General features: G+C 40.4%; 1 protein-coding gene across 1 annotated transcript in view; it reads right to left on the reverse strand.

Annotated features, from left to right (window-relative positions):
• Gdpd4 (glycerophosphodiester phosphodiesterase domain containing 4) overlaps positions 1–20,862 on the reverse strand; it is a 117,261-nt gene that overhangs the window by 55,849 nt on the left and 40,550 nt on the right. Inside the window, exons 4-10 of the mRNA XM_021167569.2 lie at positions 16,494–16,587; positions 13,576–13,635; positions 10,191–10,289; positions 10,027–10,120; positions 9,169–9,246; positions 8,153–8,298; positions 7,731–7,813 (exon numbers count right to left, since the gene is read on the reverse strand). Coding sequence (XP_021023228.1) covers positions 7,731–7,813; positions 8,153–8,298; positions 9,169–9,246; positions 10,027–10,120; positions 10,191–10,289; positions 13,576–13,635; positions 16,494–16,587 — 654 coding nt within the window. The remainder of the gene's footprint in view (positions 1–7,730; positions 7,814–8,152; positions 8,299–9,168; positions 9,247–10,026; positions 10,121–10,190; positions 10,290–13,575; positions 13,636–16,493; positions 16,588–20,862) is intronic.

The raw sequence follows: 20,862 nt of genomic DNA on the forward strand, positions 1-20,862 counted from the left end.
CTGTAGAATCCCTGACTTTATGACACTCTCTCTTTCTTTCTCATTAAAATAATCACCAAGAGAATATCTAAAATGGTCATGAGGTACTGAGAGGCTATTTAACTTGTCACAGCTATAAAACAGGACAAAATAAAGGGAGTAACTATTAGTCAGAGGACAGCTGGGACTGAAGTATTCTACTTCTGATAAGAGGGAAGCAAGTTAACTGATCTGTAACATTACACAAGCTACATTCCTGATAATAGTAGAGTTTTGTACAAGAAGGGTGAGCCCAAAGGGACCTAGCCATCTTGCTGCAATGGGAAGAAAGAGATCAGAGTAGGAAAAGAAAATTGCAATGTATTGAAGAGTCCCATAGAGGATGGAGCTATGCCAAAACAAAGAATAGTTCCTGAGCAGTGCACACGGAGATCTTGAGTCTGACTAAGTGTCAGTCTACACACAGGAAACTCCTTGGGCTTAGCAAGAACAACTTTCGGGCTGGTGGCACAGCTCAGTGGAAAAGGCACTCATTGCCCAGCCTGTCAATCTGAGTTCAGTCCCCACAATCCATATGGTAGAAGGAGAAAACCAGATGTCCTCTGACCTCTACATGTGTGTCCATGCACATACATACATACATAAACATACAAGTAAATAAGTGAAATGGAAACTTTTTAGACAAACAACTTTCAAGAAAAGAAAAATTATCAGAATCCCCCAAATGCAGAACTCACATGAGTTGTGAGTCAGTCGATTCCATTCAACAAGAGAGGAGAGACCTCAGTAATTGCATGGGCATTCGTTACCGATTCCAGAAAGCCATACCTTAGAAATGAAGATAACTTAGACCTAGAACAATGTACATCCACTTACGTAACTCCATAAGAGTGCTTAAGACAGCTTCAGAGGATCAAACTAGTTAGAAGTACTTCTACTTCATCGACCTGCTAGAAAAAGCCCAACATTCTTTAGGGAAACAACAAAAGTAGCCCCCATCCATGTAAAATTACAATGTCTAGCATATAATAAAAACTTTGAGATGTAAAGATGCAAGAATATGTCAATATATGCCAGTGAGCTTCTTTGACAGAGACAAACTCAAAAATAAGAGCGGATAGGACTAGACAAGGACACTAGATAGTATAGAATAATATTATAAATTTGCAGCTAACATGCAAAGTAAACATGAATATAAAATATGTCTGTAGAGCCAACTTTGGTGGGATAAAACACGCAGGAGGTTGAGGCAGGTGATGTCTAGTTTAAACCTTGTCTACAGGTAGTGTGTGCGTGTGCGTGTGCGTGTGCGTGTGTGTGTGTGTGCTCACGTGTGTGTGCACAAGTAAGCCATCCCATGCATTCATGTGTGGATGGCAGAGGTTGGTGTCAGTTATCTTCCTCTATCTCTTTCCATCTTACTCATTGAAATAGGGTCTCTTACAAAAACCTGGAGATCACCAACTAGCAAGACCTGCTAGCACATGGGAACCTTCCTATCTCTGCTCCCCCAGTACTGGGGATACAAATATGTGATACCATGTCTAGCTTTTATTTGGGTGCTGGAAATGGAGCAATACACTGAAACACAGAACCCAGAAGCTCTGGCCCTCAAAGTCAGGAGAATGGCTTATCATTCAGCTTCTGAGTTCTGGGAATAAAACATGTGCCACCACACCTGGCTATCCATGTTATTTTTATTACCATAGCATAGTAATAGATTTTGAAGTTCCATAGTATAATTCCTTCTAGTTTGTTCTTTTTCCTCCAAACTGTAGTTTAGGGTTTTTTAGTAGTCTCATACAATTTTAAAACTCTTTTTTCTAGGTCTGTGAAAACTGTCATTGATCTGTTGACAAGGATCACACAAATCCATAGAGTCCTTTGGGTACTATGGATGTTTTAATAGCACAGAGTCTCCCATTTCACAAATCTAGGACATGTTTATGTTTTGTGTGTCTTTCCATTTCTTCACCAATGTTCTATAGGGTTTAGGGGACAGAGATCTTTTACCCTTTCAAACATATTCCCAAGTGTTATATTGCTTTGCATCTAGTATAAATGAAAATGTTTTCTTGATTTTGTTTGTTTGTTTGAGAGAGGGTCTTACTATGTAGTGCAAGGTGACCTTGAACTCATGATTCTCCTACCTCTGCCTTTCAAGGCTGGGATTTTAAGTATGTATTACCATGCCCAGATCTTGATGTCATCATTTCTTTTGTGTGTGTGTGAGTGTGTGTGTGTGTGTGTGTGTGCTCACGTGTGTGTGTGCACAAGTAAGCCATCCCATGCATTCATGTGTGGATGGCAGAGGTTGGTGTCAGTTATCTTCCTCTATCTCTTTCCATCTTACTCATTGAAATAGGGTCTCTTACAAAAACCTGGAGATCACCAACTAGCAAGACCTGCTAGCACATGGGAACCTTCCTATCTCTGCTCCCCCAGTACTGGGGATACAAATGTGTGATACCATGTCTAGCTTTTATTTGGGTGCTGGAAATTAGAACTTTGGTCTTCATGCTTACACAACAAACACTTTACCCAGTCCAGCCCCCACCTCTTGATTTCTACTGGAACTGACCACTTACTAGCCATAGCAAAGCTACTATTGATTGAGTGTGGTGCTAGGAACCCCACAATTGGACCTAGGACCTCACAAATACAAACTCTCGGTATTATAGATTTCCATGTGCTGAGTTTGTATTTTGCAATTTTGTGGAAGAAAGGAAGGTAGTTAGAAAAAATACATAATATGCTTTCTATTTTTAAAAATGTGTTGAGACTTGTTTTTATGTCTTATCATATGATTTATCTTAGAGAATGTGTTGTTAAGAAGAATCTATGTTCTGAAGCTATTTGATATCAAGTTCTATAGATGTCTGTTGGGAACATTTGGGGTTGAGCACAACTTAACTCTGCCATTTCTTTATTGACTCTCTCTGGATTATCATCCATTGTTGGTAATACAAACTAGAATTCTTACTACTATGGTATTGGTGTCTATATATACCTTTAGGCCTATTAATATTTGTCTTATTATTTGGGCTGGTCCTCCCACATCAATCAATCAATCATTAGTTAAGGAAATGCCCTACAGACTAGCCTCCAGGCCAATCCTATGGAAACGATTTCTCAATTAAATCCCATCTTCCAAGTTATGTCTAGGTTTATGTCAAGTTGCGGTAACCCAACTTTCACAAAGACAAATGCTCGTATCTCCCTTTTTTCTGCTTTCTGGCTCAGGATAAAGTACTCAGCTCTACTGTGTTCTCCCTGTCATCATGGATGGAATCCCCCATAACAGTGAGTCCCAAACCAAATCTTTCCTTCTCCAGGCTACTTGGGCCAGGTATTGGTCTCAGTGATGAGGAAAGCAACTAATACATTCACATTGGCTCTGGTCAAAGTGCTTCCATGGAGAGCCTTTAACTCCTAGAACTCACATGCACCTCTCCTGGTCCACAAGGATACGTCTGTCTGTCCTAGGTACTCAGGGAACACTTGTTGTGATCGTTGTGTGGCTCCAGAAAGACCACACCAGACCAAACAGTTCCACTGGAGGTTTATTGAGAGAGAAAAGGGCAAGGTGGCAGCAGAAAGAGAAGGGGGAAAGAAAGAGAGAGATCAGAGGGGTCTTCCTTTTAAATATAGATATTGACGTAGCCACGGGTAATGGTGGGAGGTGAGTCAAGTGGATTCTGGGAATATGATGGCTGTTGCCTTGGCAAAGGATGTGTGGGTCATGCTGTTGCCTAGATGTGATGTCAGGGGTCCTGATACCAACACTTATTACTTTGAGGATATCCTTTTTGCCTTTTGAAATTTTGACATTGTCGTGCTTTGGGACAGGTTTTGTTGAGTGTTTAGTGACCTCTGACTTTCCTGTCCCTGGATATTTGTTTCCTCCTGAGGATTTGGAAGTTTCCATTTTCATCACTAACTTTCTGACAAGTCGCATATCCACGTGGAATTATTAAATCCCTCTTGAAACCCAACAGCTTGAATCTTTGCTCTTCTAATTCTGCTCTAAAGCCGTTCAAGTATTCTTCATGCTTTATATTCTTTTTTCTCTCCAATTATGGTTTCAAATAGCCTGTTTCTGAGTTCATTACTTCTTTCCTGTATTGGTCTCTTCTATCTCCTAGATTTTTAATGACTTACTGTATTATTTCAGCTCAATTAAGCCTTATTTTAAAAAATGCTTCCATTGCTGTCAAGTTTCTCTGAGTAATGAATCATTCTATTTTCTTTTGAAGGTCATCGTGTTCCTTTAAAATGTCTTAAGTTCACTATCAAAGACTATACTAGTTACCATTTGTTCACCTCCTGGTACCTTATTTCAACTGTCAGGTGAGGTTATAGCTCCATGAACATCCCTGATGCTTATTAGTGTGTGATGTAGTTGCTTCAGCTTTTGTACTCTGGCTTTGTGCTTACTTTTCTAGAAAGTCTATGCAGGCTATGTGTTTTCTCTTGGTCTATAGTAATTTCTGCAGCCATGTGTGCTGGAGTCACTGCAGGAGCACTGCCACTGTTTCAGCACTAGAGGGTGGTCCAAGCCCACGCTTACTTCAAATCCCCAGATGCTAATTTGTTCACAGAGTGAACTAGAGAAGTATCTAAACCTCTGCAGAGAGTTATCTTAGTCCGAACAATTTCACCCACAGTCACCAGGAGTGTTCAGACACTGAAGACTCTGCCCTCTCTGGATATAAGTACCACGGAGGGACCAGCCCCAGGCCTCTATGCCATTCCAATATAGGGCCACCAAAACTGCAACACTGTCACACTCACAGCAGACAGACTGTCAAGAACTGAATTCCACACTGTTGTTGACTGCCTACTGCTAACTCATAGCCAGAGTCTGCTGCAATCAGTCACAGGTGGCACTGGGGGAAAAAAAAAACAAAAAAACCAATAAACCAGGGCTGTTGTAGAGGGCCTTTCCACTGGTAGGCCTGAGGACAGGGACTGTTAGGGTTCTGACCAGTGTGAGGTTTCATACATCCAGTATTAATCTCCAAGGCAAAGTCCTATGCTTGTTACTACATCCTCTTCACAGCATAGTCTTGCTATCCACGGTTGGGATAGTGTTAATGTACTCCATTCCAACTTATGATCCAGCCTTGGTGGCTCACCTCTGGTAGTACAGCTTTCTCTGCCCCGTACTTGCAGATGGACCCCTCTACATCTGCCCTGTCACCAGTGATGTGTACTCAAAAGCTAATAAGTCATAACTGAGTTTTCCATTAGGACCTGCAAAGCTTCAGGGGTATATCCAGGCTCGCACTACAGCTGCTGGTGAATCAAGCCAGAAGACAAATGTATCCCACTGGGATACAGATCTAGGGAAATTCTAAAATCTCCATCTGTGAGGACGAGCTGAGGCATACCCGTGCTGCCCAAGGCTTGGCAACAGGTAGCACAGGAAGTCTTTAAGCTGCCAAGGTTGATGTACTTGAATCTCACAGGGCCCTGCGTGGTCTGGGTGTTTGGTAGTGGGAGTGAACAAGCCAAACCCAAGGCTGATAATGGACTAGGCTAAAACTTGAGTCTGTCCGGATTCTGAGGTCTCTCTGACTGAGGTTCAAGCATACCTAGAGACTCTGTCTAAGACCTCGGCAGGATAGGTGTTTAGTTTCTACCTGACGCAGGTCTTCTCCAAAGTAGGCAAAGTCCTGTGGTAGCCTTTGTGCTTTGCTCCCATAAAGTAGAATCTTGCTTTCTTCTCTGCTAGTCAACATTGGGAGAGAGGTGGTAGAGGTAATCCGGTAGCTAGTTAACACAATTCTAGTAGCTCAGTAGTCATGAGTGTTGGTCTGAGGACAGGCACCTGACAGGTCTGACGTTGGATTTGAGGTCAAAGTCCTGTACTTGATTCTCTCCTCCCATCACTCCCTCTTCTCTCTCCATGCTTCTGAGAATTGAAGGAAGGCTGATTGGCAATTCTTTCTTCCTGCTTCTTCAATAAATCATTCCTTATTATTTTACTAAAACCAGGCAGTATGGTCTCTTCCCTGGCTTTTTTTGGTTCTTGTAAATGAATTAGCTGTTCAAAAGGGTATGTCTATGGTAAGATCATCACTAGAGGATTTGACTCAGATTTGCCATCTTGCTCTCTCCTAAGACATTCAGATAGATGAGTAATGCTAGTACTACTCATATTTTCCTAATATCTAATAAAGTTGAAAAGATTTGCACTTATGAACTTGTTACCTGTATATCTTCTAGTATAAAATACCTATACATGACTTTGTGCTAATTTTCTAAGTGGTTCACTTATTTTTTAATAATACTTTACACTACTGTAATGGTTTTTTCATTTTAATTTTTGAATTTGTTTTTCTAGAATTTCTTACATGAATACTATATTTACCTAATTTCCACTACTTTCTGTTTCTGCTCCAACTCCTGTTGTATGACCTCTTCTTCTATAAACATTATTGACATATATAAAAATAAACAAACTGAGGCTCTTTGGTGTTGGTCATATATGCATGTGTTTAGGGACCACCTAGGGTTGGGTGACCTATCAAAAAGCTTGTCCCTGGAGAAAACAGATTCTCCCACTCTCAGTGACCATTGATACCTATAGATAGGTGGGGCCCAAACACTTCAGAAAGTAAACAAATGAAGTTATAATTACTGAAATATAAAATAGGACTAAGAAGACAAATAGCAAAAAGGCAATAAATTGATGGTTATCAACACACTTTTTAATAATAACTTTAAATATTAATGGCCTTAATTCTCCAATCAAAAGATCAAAAGTTAGATGAACAGATGGAAAAACAAAACCCATATCTTTGTTATCTATAAGGAACTCCTTTTGTCTTCAAGAACAGGTATCACCTTAGAGGTTACCTTCCAAGGCAAAGTCACATCCTCTCAAATGTGACAACCTGATTTTGATCTCTGGGGCCCACATGATGGAAAGGAAGAACTAACTCCATTCTATGGCCTCTGTTACTACACACCATGGGACACATGTATACATGCTTAAGCCAACAAACAGTAATAAAATTAAAAAACAAATACAAAGAAACAAATCAACAACAACAACAACAAAAATCAATAAGCCACCTAGCCTCTGACACCCTGACTTTCCACTACACATTTATGGGTCTCTTTGACTTGTTTATTGCTCATTAATATGCCTTCAAATAGGTTGATGCTTTTGTCTGGAATGACTTCCTCTCTGGTTAGTAGAATATTTTCCTTTAAGGTTAACCCACACATAACTTTAAGCATATAGATGATTTCTTTCACAGAATAGGAAATATCCTTCTCCTTCACTGAGGCTCCCTTGCACTTGATTTAGTCTTCTCTGAAAGGCTTGTTATCACAAATGGCCTTGTTCTGTGCTTACCTGCAACTATGCCACATCTCCTTCAACCCAGGAAGGTAAAGATGACTGTATCTCACTCAACTGCAACTCCTGAACACTCAGAAGGCAGCCTAGAATATAGCAGATATCTAGGGAGTGTTAATGAGTGAGTCCTGAGTTTGGGTTAGTGTTTACACTGGAAAACCACTTGAATTGCATGTGGCTTGTGAGCTTTTGGTAAAGAAGACAGAGGTAAAGGAATATATTTTATAAGGGAGACATGGTTAATATATATGGTATGTGCAAATATGCTATTCAAACATGGAGGAAACTCTTCAAGGCTTATTCTCTTTACACCTTGAGCCAACTGGTCCTATCCCCTGACATTGGACAACTCCCCTCTTCCGCTCTACCCTAGTCCTACCTTAAGTATATATCTGTCTCCAGGCCAGAAACATTAAGTTCAACAGCCTTCTCAAAGGACATCATGGTATTCTCTGGCGCCAACTATGGAAGAAAGGGACATTAATCGCTATGCCTTAGAATCGTTCCTCCCAACATTTCTTTGGTGGTAGGCATAGAGCCTGGGAATGAAAGGGCTTTGAAAATCAGAGCTTGGTTCCCTGTGCTCTCTTGTCAAAGAGGCCAAACACTGGGCACTGTAAAGAGAAGCTGACCAGGAGTTAGATGACCTCAGTTCAAATACAACATATACAAGTCTTTATTCTTGTTATGCCAAGATTCCTTTTCCTCCCTGGGGTTGCTGAGGTTTCTGAGGTTCCCTCCTCTCATCCACAGGCACCATACCTACCTACCTTCGTCCAAGCTCAATGTTCTCAGACCTACCATGGGTGCACCTCTATGTCCAAAGAGGGTGGGCTTAGGTCCTAAATTCTCCTTCTTCAGAATACAGGGAGAATAAATCCCCAGTGGCATCAAATAAAGGCATAAAAGAATGATCAGGAAGGACAGTCCAGCAGCGATTTGTAGAGCTGAAAAAGTTGGAAGAAGAGACAAGTGGGTAAAAAGGAAGAGGGATGGAGAGCCATTTCAAACAGCTAACTTCCCGAGGCTGCAGCCAGGCCATGACTTGCTTTTCTATTTCTATCACATCCTCTTTCGGGGGTTAGATATGCATACACAGGATTGTTCAGATATAAGACTTTTCTCAGGGCTGGGTATTGAATCCAGACCACATATTTGCCAGGCAAGTGCTTTACCACTGACCTACATTTCAGACAAAGAAATTATTATTAAGGCAATATTGCTGGAACTTGAAAGTAAAAATGGAAAAACGGTACAGAAGGTGGGTGGGAGGAAGGGAAAGGAGGCTGCACGAGGGAGGGGAGGGAAGAAAAGGAAGAAAATATTAGAAACAGCATCTCAGAAGAGGAGCTTGGCTGGCTCTGAAAGAGCCCTGATGGCTGCAAAGATCATCTCAAGAGACTTTCTAACTTAGGGTGGAGCAGTGTAGTGGGAAAGGTACCAAGTGGCAGGAATGTGGGTATAAGCTCTATCACCTCTTATAGTAACTGAGGACACATGATGTAACTTCTCTGGGTCTTCACCTTTTTTCTGTAAATTAGGTCTGTCTGGCAGCTAACACTGCTCACAGAGGTGGTGCAACAGTGCTGGCTTATCATAGTTGATAAATACTACTAGTTTTGTTTCTTCCTTCTTTCTCTTCTTCCCACACCTCCACCCATACCAGCTCCCATACCACAAGCTATCTTTAATTCCTATTATCAACTGCTTCCCAACACCTTCTGTTTTAGACCTCTGAGGATTCCCGCCCACTTGTACGTTGTTTAAATTACTACCTATGCTTCAGTGACTTTCAAATTGAGATCTCCATCTCTAACCTCTTAACCTTTGGAATACATTACACCTCTCCTGTATTTCTTGCTCGTAATCTGCCATCCTGTATCTTCTTACTTTAACTAAAATAGAGAAAATAGTTTATTGATGTTCACTTTAAGTTTCTGCCCTAGAAATATTTTCTAAAATGTACTACAATCACCACACACACACACACACACACACACACACACACACACCAGCACCAATATTAAGCCAACCCTTCACTTGCCTGCAACCTCCCACAAGCTAGGAAGCAAGTGTCCTTTACTTAACCAATAGTAAAAAGAGAGATGGAGAAAGAAGACCCCACTGTTTTGCATTTGCAAAGCAGTTCAGCATCCAGAGCTCATTGTCCTGTTTCCACTATCATTGCAAAAGAATAGAGAAGAATCCGGCTGCAGAGGCAGCCATTCTTGACTCTTTAAGTTGCTGGGTAGAACAGGGACTCACAGAGGACTTCTCTGGGTTGCCTGATAGAACCAGCACTCTCAGGACACAGTGTTAATTGAAACCAGTGACGTTTGTGTATGGACAGGCTACGTCTTATAAGTAGCATTCAGGTCAAAGCAGAATTAAGATGCCCTCTGCTGTCCCCATTGCCCCAGATAAATGGTGTGCATTAACATAGAGGGAAAAGATGTTTTTCTAAAAGAATCCTTCTCAGAAGAAGGCTAACTTAGTCATAGAAATACTATGATAGGCTACAGAGGTTGGTAAGTGATACCATAGAAAAAAATGCCTTCACAATATGCTAAAGAAATTTCAAAGAGGTACATGGGTAGCTAGCTCTCATTTCTGTTTCTTTGAGTGGTATGTGCAAGTTGGGGAGATCAGGCAAGGTTCCACCTCACATCATGTACCTTCTGATTCCAAGCGGGCCATGCAGATGGATAGAGGCCAGGAAATTATAATCATCACAGTTATAAGGCTCAGGTGCACGAAGGGAGCAAAGATCTGGGGAAAAGCCAAAAGTCAGACTAGCCACAGATGGACATTGGGCTGAGAACTATAGAGGAATGCTTACCTGCAGTGACAGCCCAGCTATCAGCCACTTGTCCTTCCAGAAATGGCTTAAAATACCAAGTAAGAAGGAGCACAGGATAATGACTAGGAAAATGAAGACCTGGGCAAAGAGAAAGGTGTTTGGTTTGGTTTGGTTTTTTACTTCTAGACAGCAGATTGGAATCAGAACTGTCCTTGTGAACTGCACATGATTAGTTATACCACCTTAGCCCTGTTTTTTCCATCTAACTGCCTTGTGAGTCCTCAGTGTTAGGTGGCTCCAATAACTCACTTTCATTCTTCTTAAGTCTTTGCTGTATAGTGGGACTAGAAGGAATTACATAATTGTGTGGCTGGATGCTTCTACCAATCTAGTATCTCCATCCTTAAGCCAGGCCATTTTCAATGATTTTCATTCTTAGCCATCCACTCAATTTCAATAACAGTTATTACAAACCTTTTCCTCCTCTTTGACTTAAAAAATAAAGAAGTGCAAGCAAAGCTCTCAAATACATAAACTTAAAGTAAGCAGCCTATTAGCAAACTAAATGCATTTAGCAGTTGAACTGGCGAATTTAACCTCTTATTCAACACCAAGCTTTACAGATGAATTAAAGGATGTAAACAATCATAGGGTACAAATCAAATATTTTCTCTTGGGGAAATCTGGTCATGTAAAACACAGCTACCCAGGAGAGCTTTCTTTACTCATCCACATTTGTCAGGCATTCTGATTTTGAGCTTAGAACATGGGGTGCGTTTTGAGCCAAATATATAGAAATGCTGCCTTACACAAGGAGCCGTTTTGTGTACATAGCATCCTTATCTATCACTCTATTAATTATACAGCTCCAGCAAGTCCTTTTCCATCATTAAAAAAAAAAAAAAACCTGTAATTCCAGGCTTATTTAAAGTAAAAGCAACCAAGATATATTAGGTCTATCTTGTTAGAAAATTTCAGAGGCATCCCATTATTACTAGCTAACTGATACCTTAGGGGTTTTTATAAGGAAGTCGAATTATTAGCATGTTTACAAGGACTTTGACTCATCACTGGAATCTAAAAGCACTCTCTGAGCTTTCCTGGGTAATCTAGAGAGTCTAGACCTGCTGCTAATCCTATCCCTTCTGAGTTATTCTGAAAAAGGATAAAAGACTTGCAAGCCCTAAAGAATCACCCTTGCCAATAAAATCAGACTCAATAGGTCTTGTTCTTGCTAGTTTGAAGGCCTAACTAAAGTAATTACCTTCCAAGGGAAAGTCACATCCTCTCAAAACCCCCTCCATCACTTCTCACTACCACAGATTCATAACTGCAGTTAGATCCAGAAACACTTCAGGACAAGAAGGTTTGAAAAACAATGGCAAGATTTTATCAACTTGATGGACAAAAATCCCATTGAAGATGTATAGGAACTAATTCTAAGGATGATGCCAGACAAGAAGAAAACATAATTTTATAAACCAGTCTAACTTTACTAATAGGAACATATATCAGAGATTTTCACTTTGGGATACCAGAATCTAAGATTTAAGCAGCACTTTGTTCTCTGAAACTGATTCAATAATCATTACATGTATCCAAAAAAGGTAGGGTAAAAAAAAAGTTCACTAAAACTTATGATTTAATTGGATACTAGCATTCCCACTTTAGAAACTAACAAAACAATTTCTTGCTGGTTGTGAATGAAGAGGGGAAGACGATTCTGTGGCTAGAATTTAGCTTAGAGCATATACCTCATCTGCTCCTGGCTGAAGATAATAGCTGTGCTTAATAAAAGTGGGATGCCAGCGATGTCTCGGTTGAAGATTTGTTGAAAGGGGGCTGATGGAATAATAAGTTTCTTGTGTCCAATGTCTAAAATGGATAGTATTAGCGCTAAGGCCTTTTCTTTTCTTTTTGATATATATTCTTCTCATGCAACAGTTCATGGCTTCAATTTCCATATATTTTAATAATCTTTAAGTTATACTTCCAATTTGAATTTCTCATTTAAGTAAGAAGAGATTTAAGGATGCCACTCAAAAGACTTGATGTGTTCCCAGATTTGGAGAAACATAAGCATGCAGTCACAACCATGCTTGAGGAGGTCTATAAAAAAAAAAAAAAAAAAAAAAAAGGAAGAACATGCCACTTGAGCTGATCTATCAATGACAGGACAAAGTTAGAAACTCCATGCTGCAAGCGTGCTATTGGTACACAGAGCGTGGAATGAGGTTGCCTAGTCTCTGAGGACCAGGTACAAACTGATTGAGAGAAGCCATGGTGGTATCATTTTAAAAGGATTCATTTAAGGAAAGGTCACTCAGGTCTTAAAGAAGTTTCAGAGGAAGCAGGCACTAACCCAAGGAAAATGTCATTGTGAAAAGAGCCACTGCCCTCTCCATCATGACAGGCAGAGGCTGAGTCAAGTCCAAATAGAGGACATAGAATGTTTTAGAAGTAGAAGTTTAGAAAGTTGGGGATGGGGTTATTACTGTGAACCACAATTTTACTGACTTAAATGAGAATGCTATTGTGATGGAAAGAAACGGCAAAAGTAAGAAATGTGCCTAAGATTTCACTGGGGCAGAAAGAGCAAAGCTGGGGAATATGACATGAGCCACTGGGAGAAAGAAAGAAAAAGTGGACACTGTGCCCCTTCTTAGAATTGAGAACAAAACACCCATGGAAAGAGTTACAGAGATAAAGTTTGGAGCTGTGACAAAAGGATGGACCATCTAAAGACTGCCATATCCAGGGATCCATCCCATAATCAGCTTCCAAACGCTGACACCATTGCATACACTAGCAAGATTTTGCTGAAAGGACCCAGATATAGCTGTCTCTTGTGAGACAAGTCCGGGGCCTAGCAAACACAGAAGTGGATGCTCACAGTCAGCTATTGGATGGATCACAGGGCCCCCAATGGAGGAGCTAGAGAAAGTACCCAAGGAGTTAAAGGGATCTGCAACCCTATAGGTGGAACAACAATATGAACTAACCAGTACCCTGGAGCTCTTGACTCTAGCTGCATATGTATCAAAAGATGGCCTAGTCAGCCATCACTGGAAAGAGAGGCCCATTGGACTTGCAAACTTTATATACCCCAGTACAGGGGAACGCCAGGGCCAAAAAAATGGGAATGGGTAGGGGAGTGGGGGGGGGAGTGTATTGGGAACTTTTTGAATAGCATTGGAAATGTAAATGAGGAAAATACCTAATTTTAAAAAAAGAAAGAAAAAGTGGTATCGACTCAGCAAGCTCTGCACTTCAGTTCCTATTTCAGGAGTTTAGGTATTTCAGTTAAACAGCACAAGCAGATCTGTCCAGAGAGTAGAGAAAGAGGGCCAGATGCACATGTAGCATGGAGCGCTGGGCAGCCCCATGCCATCTGTGGACTCCTGTGAGGACCACGCTGTCTTACCTTATGAGAAGTATGCAAGTTTAGTTCAATCCTTTCCCAGAGCAACAGAAACCCAAGCAACTGCAAAGCAAAGGAGGCGAGGTGATTATTTCCAGCTTACTAAAGTCAAGCCCAGAACAGCCCAGTGGCTCAGGAGCCTCTCAGGATGGGCACAACCTTTGCTTCGTGGGGCTACCCTTTATTCTCTCTTGCCATGGTACTTCTCATCCCTTTTAGACTCATCTTCCCCATGCCACTGACCCTTGAAGCCAGTTCAAATGTCACTTCCTGTCTGTAGCTTCTATTAGCATCCTAGGAAGAATTCATTATTCTCTCCTCTGGGATCTCACAGCCATTATCACTGATGCTTCCTGAATTTCTGCACACTATTTTCTCTGTGATGGACTTCATGCCTGATAGTGCTTAGATTCACTAACAAGAGAAGAGAGTTTCCAAGCCAACTCTCCCAAGGGTCATCTAAAAGCTCTTTCCAGGACTGGTATTGATGATGTTGATTGTCATTACAGTTGGAATATGCTCAATACATTTTAAATCTAAGTCGGAATCTAGCCAGTCTTCAAGTCAGTATGAACACAGAAACTGCAAACCTGAGTCCTCATATGTTAGCATACTCGTGTACAAAGCACTTACCTTTTACTACAATAATTTGGTATATACAATTTTATTTATTTTTACTCAGCCCTATAAAAATACCATTTTATTAAACATCATTCTCATTTAAAAAGCAACCAAAGCTTAGGAGAGTTTGGTCAAGTTATAGTAACCTTGACCAAAATTACTGCTCAATAACCTTTGTTCTTCACTGCTGGGAATCAAACCCGGGGCCTCACACAGTGCACAGCATTCTCTCCACTGAGCTTCACACTGAGATCTCAAAGTAAGCGCCCTTATGATGGGGGGAGGGGGTGTGAAGCCAGGCCTCTCTCCTTCCTCACCATTGTCCAAGAGATGTAGGCTAAGGAGTCTGTTGAAATGGAGACTCCTGGGCACTAATATTCTCATGCTGGAAGCTAACAATCCTATTTCCCCACTGATTGTATATAAGCGAGGTACAATTCAGTGGCCCAGAATTTAGCTTAGAGCATATATTACATCTGCATCTTTCTCACTGAAAAGAAAGATTCTACCTTCACATCACAACTTCTAGAAAGATTTTCTGAAAACAGAAACCCATGTTTGCCCAGTACCTTACTCTTACTTTCAAAGCCTTTCAAAATCTGTCACACATTGTGTCTCCCCATCACTCTACACTAGTCTTTTCCTAACAAAATATCAAATTTATTTAAACTCTTATTACTCTCTCAAATATGTTTTCTCGGCTCACAATGTTCCTTCCCATTTCAATCTCCATATGTCCAAAATCATTATCTGTTCAAGATTCCACTCCAATGCTGCTACGTTTTGGGGTATGTGTGTGTGTGTGTGTGTGTGTGTGTGTATTTGGTGTAGATGTTTGCACATGTGGTCATATACATGCATACATTTACACAAGTATATGGACTACTTTTATCTTTGGATGAACGGTCTTTCACTGAACCTGAAGTTCATTGCTACCTAGTCAATGAGCTTCAAGAGCTTCCCTGCCTCTGCCCTGCCCCCACTGCAGCCCTGGGTCTGATTCTGGAGACCCTTTACTGACTATGCCAGCCCTCCAGTGCTACCTCTTTTATCAAGTTGTATTTGATGTTCTTTGCTAGAAACTCTCTCTTCCCTCTTAGAAGCCTTGACAAGTTTCATGTGGGTATTTCTAATGATAATTACAAAATTCCATCGGAAACAGTTACATTTTCCTGTGACTTGGTTGTCTAAGAGATTCTAAACAATGAATGAAGAAACAGCCATAACTTTATCTCATTCCGATCTGTGAAGATTAATTTTCCTTGTCAATTTGATTGGATTTAGAACCACCCTGGAAATACTTCTGCATGTTTGTATTATGAAATTTTTAACAGAAAGATCTGACGTAGGAAGGAAGACTCACTCTGAATATGGACAGCAGCATTCTCTGGGCTGAGGCCTTAGGCTGAGAAAAAAGGACAAAGGGAGCTGCGGGTGAATATGGATCTCCCTTGGCTTCCTGGCCAAGAGACTTAAGATGACCAGGCGCTCCATTTGCCTGCCGCTTGCCGCCTTTCCTTCTCCACTACAGACGACTACATCTTTCAAACTGTAGGTCAAATACCGCCCTCCCCCACCAAGTTTCAACTGTCAGCAAGAAACAGAGTGAACACATTATTTCTATCAAGGGCTCTCCATGAAGATAGAAACCACATTTTACTTTTATTGGTTTCTACATACTCAGTACTTATTACAGTATTTTCACAATGATTAATACATTTTAGAAGAAAAATATTGCAATTTGTAACATATTTAAGGGATTGACTCTTGTGTGTCAGAGAGAAATCAATGGAAACATGAAATTATGAAATTAAAGTAAGTACAGTTTTTCCTAGAGTTATCTTTCTGTTTGGTTCTCCCTTTTCATGGACCTTTGTCTTACATGGTGTGCATTCTTCATGCAACATGACTTTACCATGTCATGCAACAGAGGCAGGGTCATACACAAATAGTTTGCATCTGAACTGCATGACTAGTGTTTGTGTAGAACTGGTTTGTTGTATATAGACTAGGAGTGTAAAGCTCTTGGCATTTAAATAATACTGAGTAAATTAATGGATAGACTATTAAATGGGGGAATAAAATAGGGGTGCTCTGTCACCTGCTCAAGGGTCAGCTTGATTAGACACATACTCTAAATAGCATAAATCTCCTTCAGCCACCCCTTGTGCATGAAATTGAAGGAGATGGTGTAAACTCCAACTCTACTAATATCAAGGACTACAGATAGATACACTAGCACAGGAAGGAGTAGCCCATGAGGCTGTTTAAGGAGGAAAAAAATGAGAAGCATCACTCACCAAAAGCAAGGTAGTGTAGGCAACCATGATCCCAGCTGCACTAAGCACTAAAATGGACCAAAAGAACCAGCATCCTGTCCCTAGATAAACAACCCTGGAAAAAATATTTCAATGCTTAAAATATAAGAGGAATGAGTAATAGCATCTACATTAAGGGTAAAGACAAGAATGGGTTAGAGGAAGCATTAACCAATGGTGGAGGGAAGAAGAGAAGCACTTGTGCACAGATCTATGAGCACTTTGGGGATTTTTTTTATTTTAATTTTGAACTACAAGCAACCAGATATATTAATGAAGCCTCTATAAGTAGAGAGATCTTTAAAAAGTTATTTATAATATATATTCAAATTTATATCATCTTTAATAATCAATTGTGATGTAGAAATTCTGCAATAACAAAAGAAAAAGAATCACTCTCTGTCTTGGTTAGAGTTTCCATTGCTGTGAACAGATACCATAACCAAGGCAACTCTGCTAAAGGACAGCATTCAACTGGAGCTGGCTTACAGGTTCAGAGGGTCAGTCCATTATCATCACGGCAGGAAGCATGGCAGAATTCAAGCAGGCATGGTGCAGAAGAAGCTAAGAGTTCCACCTCTTGCTCCAAAGGCAGACAGGAGAAGACTGTCTCACAGGCAGCTAGGAGAAAGGTCTCACAGCCCACCCACACAGGGACAGACTTCCTCCAAGAAGGCCAAACCTCCTAATAATGCCATTCCCTGGGCCAAGAATATTTAAACCCCACACCCCCTAAATTAATTACATCATTACGACTAGTTGTCTCTACCTTTCAAGCCCCATCCAGGTCCGTGTACACCTTCTTCCACATCTGCTCTCATCTGTATGAGAGAGTTGGGTCCTACACATGTTGTTCCTCATGTACCATCTATGGGAACTATCCTAGCGACTTGTTCAGAAAGACAATGTTGTATTTGTCTAGGTTTTCTAGGTCAAAGAGTCTATACTTTTTATTTCAAGAAGACAGAGATGACCTTCTTTCCACTCAGAAACTAGAAAAATACTTCAAAGACATATATATTTTTTAAATAAAAGGGCGGTGGCTTTCCTAGCAAGAAGCTCCTTGGGTAGAGATGCTGCAAGGGAGGGGCACTCTGTGAAAGCTCTCATGTAAGGAGGGCTGCGGGATGTAGCTCAGTGGGAACTATGTGTCTCGTGTATGAGAGGCCAGGGTCCAATTCAGAAGTTGGATGAAAAAAAAAGGGACCCAATGAAGCTCTCAAAGCAAATGTAATTGTGCCCAACAAAATGCAATTAATAGAACTATCAAAAAAGATAAAGAAAATATATCTAAGATCCAAGTCTGGGCGATGACTCTGAGAGTAAAGGGACTTGCCATCTAAGATCCGAGTCTGGGCGATGACTCCGAGAGTAAAGGTACCACCAAGCCACCAAGCCTGATGACATGAGTTTGATCTTCAGAGCCTATATGGTGGAAGGAGAGAACTGACTCCTCCAAGCTGTACTCTTGCTTCCACACATGTACCACGCCCCACACACACACACAAATAAATACTTTTTAAAAGTTTTAAAAAATGATTTTCAGAGACATAAACACTTGGATTCACAGAACAAACATAGTACTGCTTTTAAAAAACACTAAGAGACCTTAAAAAGAAGATTAAATTTAAAAGATCAAAGATGATCTTACTAGTGGTTTACATGAGGCCAAAGTATTACTACTCAAACAGTAATTGAGTGTTGATATTGACTTTGCTTCCAAATGACAAGAAAAACTTAAGAATTGACATTTAATTCACATTTAATCTTTCTTCACCATCATCTTGCTCATCATTTTATTTATTTTTATTCTTCTCAACTCCAAAAGCTGTCTTTAAGGTATTTGATCACTGGGGACCCACTTGACTGAACCCATGTACTCTCAGCAAGCACAGGGCTAGCTGCTCTCTCACTCAGCAGGCTCAGGGCTGCTCTCAGCTCTCAGAGGGAAGGAAGAACTAAGATCTTTCTCTCTCCCTCTTCTACTCCTTCTGTCTCTGTCATCTGTGGTCACTCTTCATGGAGGGATGATGGGTCAAAAGGAGTGTCATTTAGAATGAAGAGGATTTTGCTTATGTGACTGCTAATACATAATGGAACCTGAAAAGGGAAGTCTCTTTTTGGCCACCACTTCTTTAAACTGGGTCTATGTAATACTGAGGGCTGCGCAGAGGGCTCATTTTACATGGACTGGCCCAATTTAAGCCGCTTCTTAATGTTTCCTAAGCAGTTTTTTTCTTCACTGGAGAGTTGCAGTCTAAGGAAAATATGCATCTTCTTTGTAAATATTATTTATATGTATCTATTTTGTGGACACCGGAGGTACATGTCACAGTATACATGTGGCAGTCAGAAGACCTCTTGTGGGAGTCATCTCTCTCCTTACACCATGTGGGCTTCAGGGATCAAATTTATGTTGTCAGTCTTTACCTGTTGAGCCATCTTTCCTGCCTCAATAAAGGGTCTCTAACACGGATACCAAACTGCAAACTAAAGAAACAACATAAGCTTAAAGCAGAATGAAAACAAATAAACCCATGCACATGATCATAAAATCATGGAAACCAAATAAAGAGAACACTCTTAAAAGAAGGCAAGTTTTTCAAGGACAGCTTCGGTTCAAAAGACCAAAGATGGATAAGCACACTTCTCAACATAAACAAAGCAACAAGATGGGAAAGTAAGGGAGTCACTGTGCGAAGAGAAGAACTGCAGATTAGAAGTCTAAGACTGTCTAAGATACCCTTCAAGAATAAAGATGAAATAGATCCATCATCACAAAAATAGGAACTTCCAGAAATAGTCCCCAGCAGGTTCTTGTTAAAGGAAATTCAAAGGCTTTATGAATGTCGCCACCAGACAACTTCTGCTGTGCTTAGCTACAGGACTTAGTTAGCATTCAAGGGGTGGGGGGAGTACAAGCTTGTGAATATTAGACATTGTACAACCTTAGTCCTCTGGAGATCTCATGCCAGATATCTTAAAATCCATATACACAGAGAACAATTGAAATGCATGTGTTGAAGAATAATTCAGAATAGATCCATAATAAACTTGCTTAGAAACTGATAAAATGTATTGAACATGCTCAAAGCATAAACACCACAAAGGAAGAAACGCTTCTAAAGAGAATATATTTTTTAAAACTGCTTTGAAACACAAATGACTCAAATTCAAACAAAACAACTCCATCAAGAAGACTTTTTGAGTAATCAAACTGGAATCTTTAATGTTGCCACTGGCAGCTTACAACAGGAACCATCTTTTACCGCTACTGTAAGCAGAACTGGCCATAATCTTTTGAGAAAGCACATTGGCAAAGAAACAGAACTGATTTTAAGTATTCATTCTCTCAATGCCAGTTGTACTAATCTATTCTGAGGAACATTAGTCAAAAAATGAAAATTGGACTTTATCATTAGCTTATCAAGGCATGAATGTTGTTCATAATGCCTAGGCAAAAATAAGTAAACAACCCCACCCCAGCTTCTTAGCCATGATAGCAGAGACTTGTAATCCCAGCTCTTAGACAGTGGGAATGGAGTCAGTGAGAATGCCAGTTTGAGGCCAGCCCCTGTCCCACCACCCAACCATACAGAAAGCAAAGTTAATGCCATATTAACTTTCATGTCATATTCTGGAATCACATAAAAATAACATTCAATATGAGTTTTAATAATTTATTGACTGCTTTTGTTTATTTTATATAAAAATACAAAGCAAAGTTATAAGAAATAGTATAAACATAATGGTATAAAATAAGCACAGGAAAAAGGTAGGTTGTGATTGTCACTTGAAAATGTGATTATTTTCTAATTTTCTGCATTTAAAAAGTATTACAGTCATTCATTGTGCCAGTGTATTCTCATGTGTGGAGGTCAAAGGACAGTTTGCAGGAATCAGTTCTCTCCTCCCACCATATGGGTCGTAGGGACTGAACTCAGACTTGTGGGCTCTGTGAGAGATATCTTTATCTACTGAGCATCTCTCCAGCCCTAATTTCCTGCATTTTTTACATTTAAAATAACCAACCAGATTTAACTTTATAAAGAGAAAAATAAATTGCATTTCATTAAGAAAGAAAGAAGGCCTCACATACAAACATGCCTTCTCCCACAAACACCAAATAATGGGTTAGGTTTACAAAAATGATAGGATGCATGGGGCCAGAAAAGCTGGGATGTCTGAGATTGGTCCAGGAGTAGCTTAGCCATGAAAGGGAGCTGAGAAGAGAGATGTGTCCCTGTGTTCAGAGTTCCAAGGGACCCCTAGAGACGAAAATAAGGAAGCAAAGGTTGTAGGAAAAGCAGAGAAAGCAGGGCTGAGGGACATAGTCGTGACAAGCAAGAAG

This window comes from Mus caroli, unplaced genomic scaffold (genome assembly GCF_978045245.1).
Source record: "Mus caroli unplaced genomic scaffold, Mus_caroli_1 scaffold_8, whole genome shotgun sequence".
Lineage (NCBI taxonomy): Eukaryota > Metazoa > Chordata > Mammalia > Rodentia > Muridae > Mus > Mus caroli.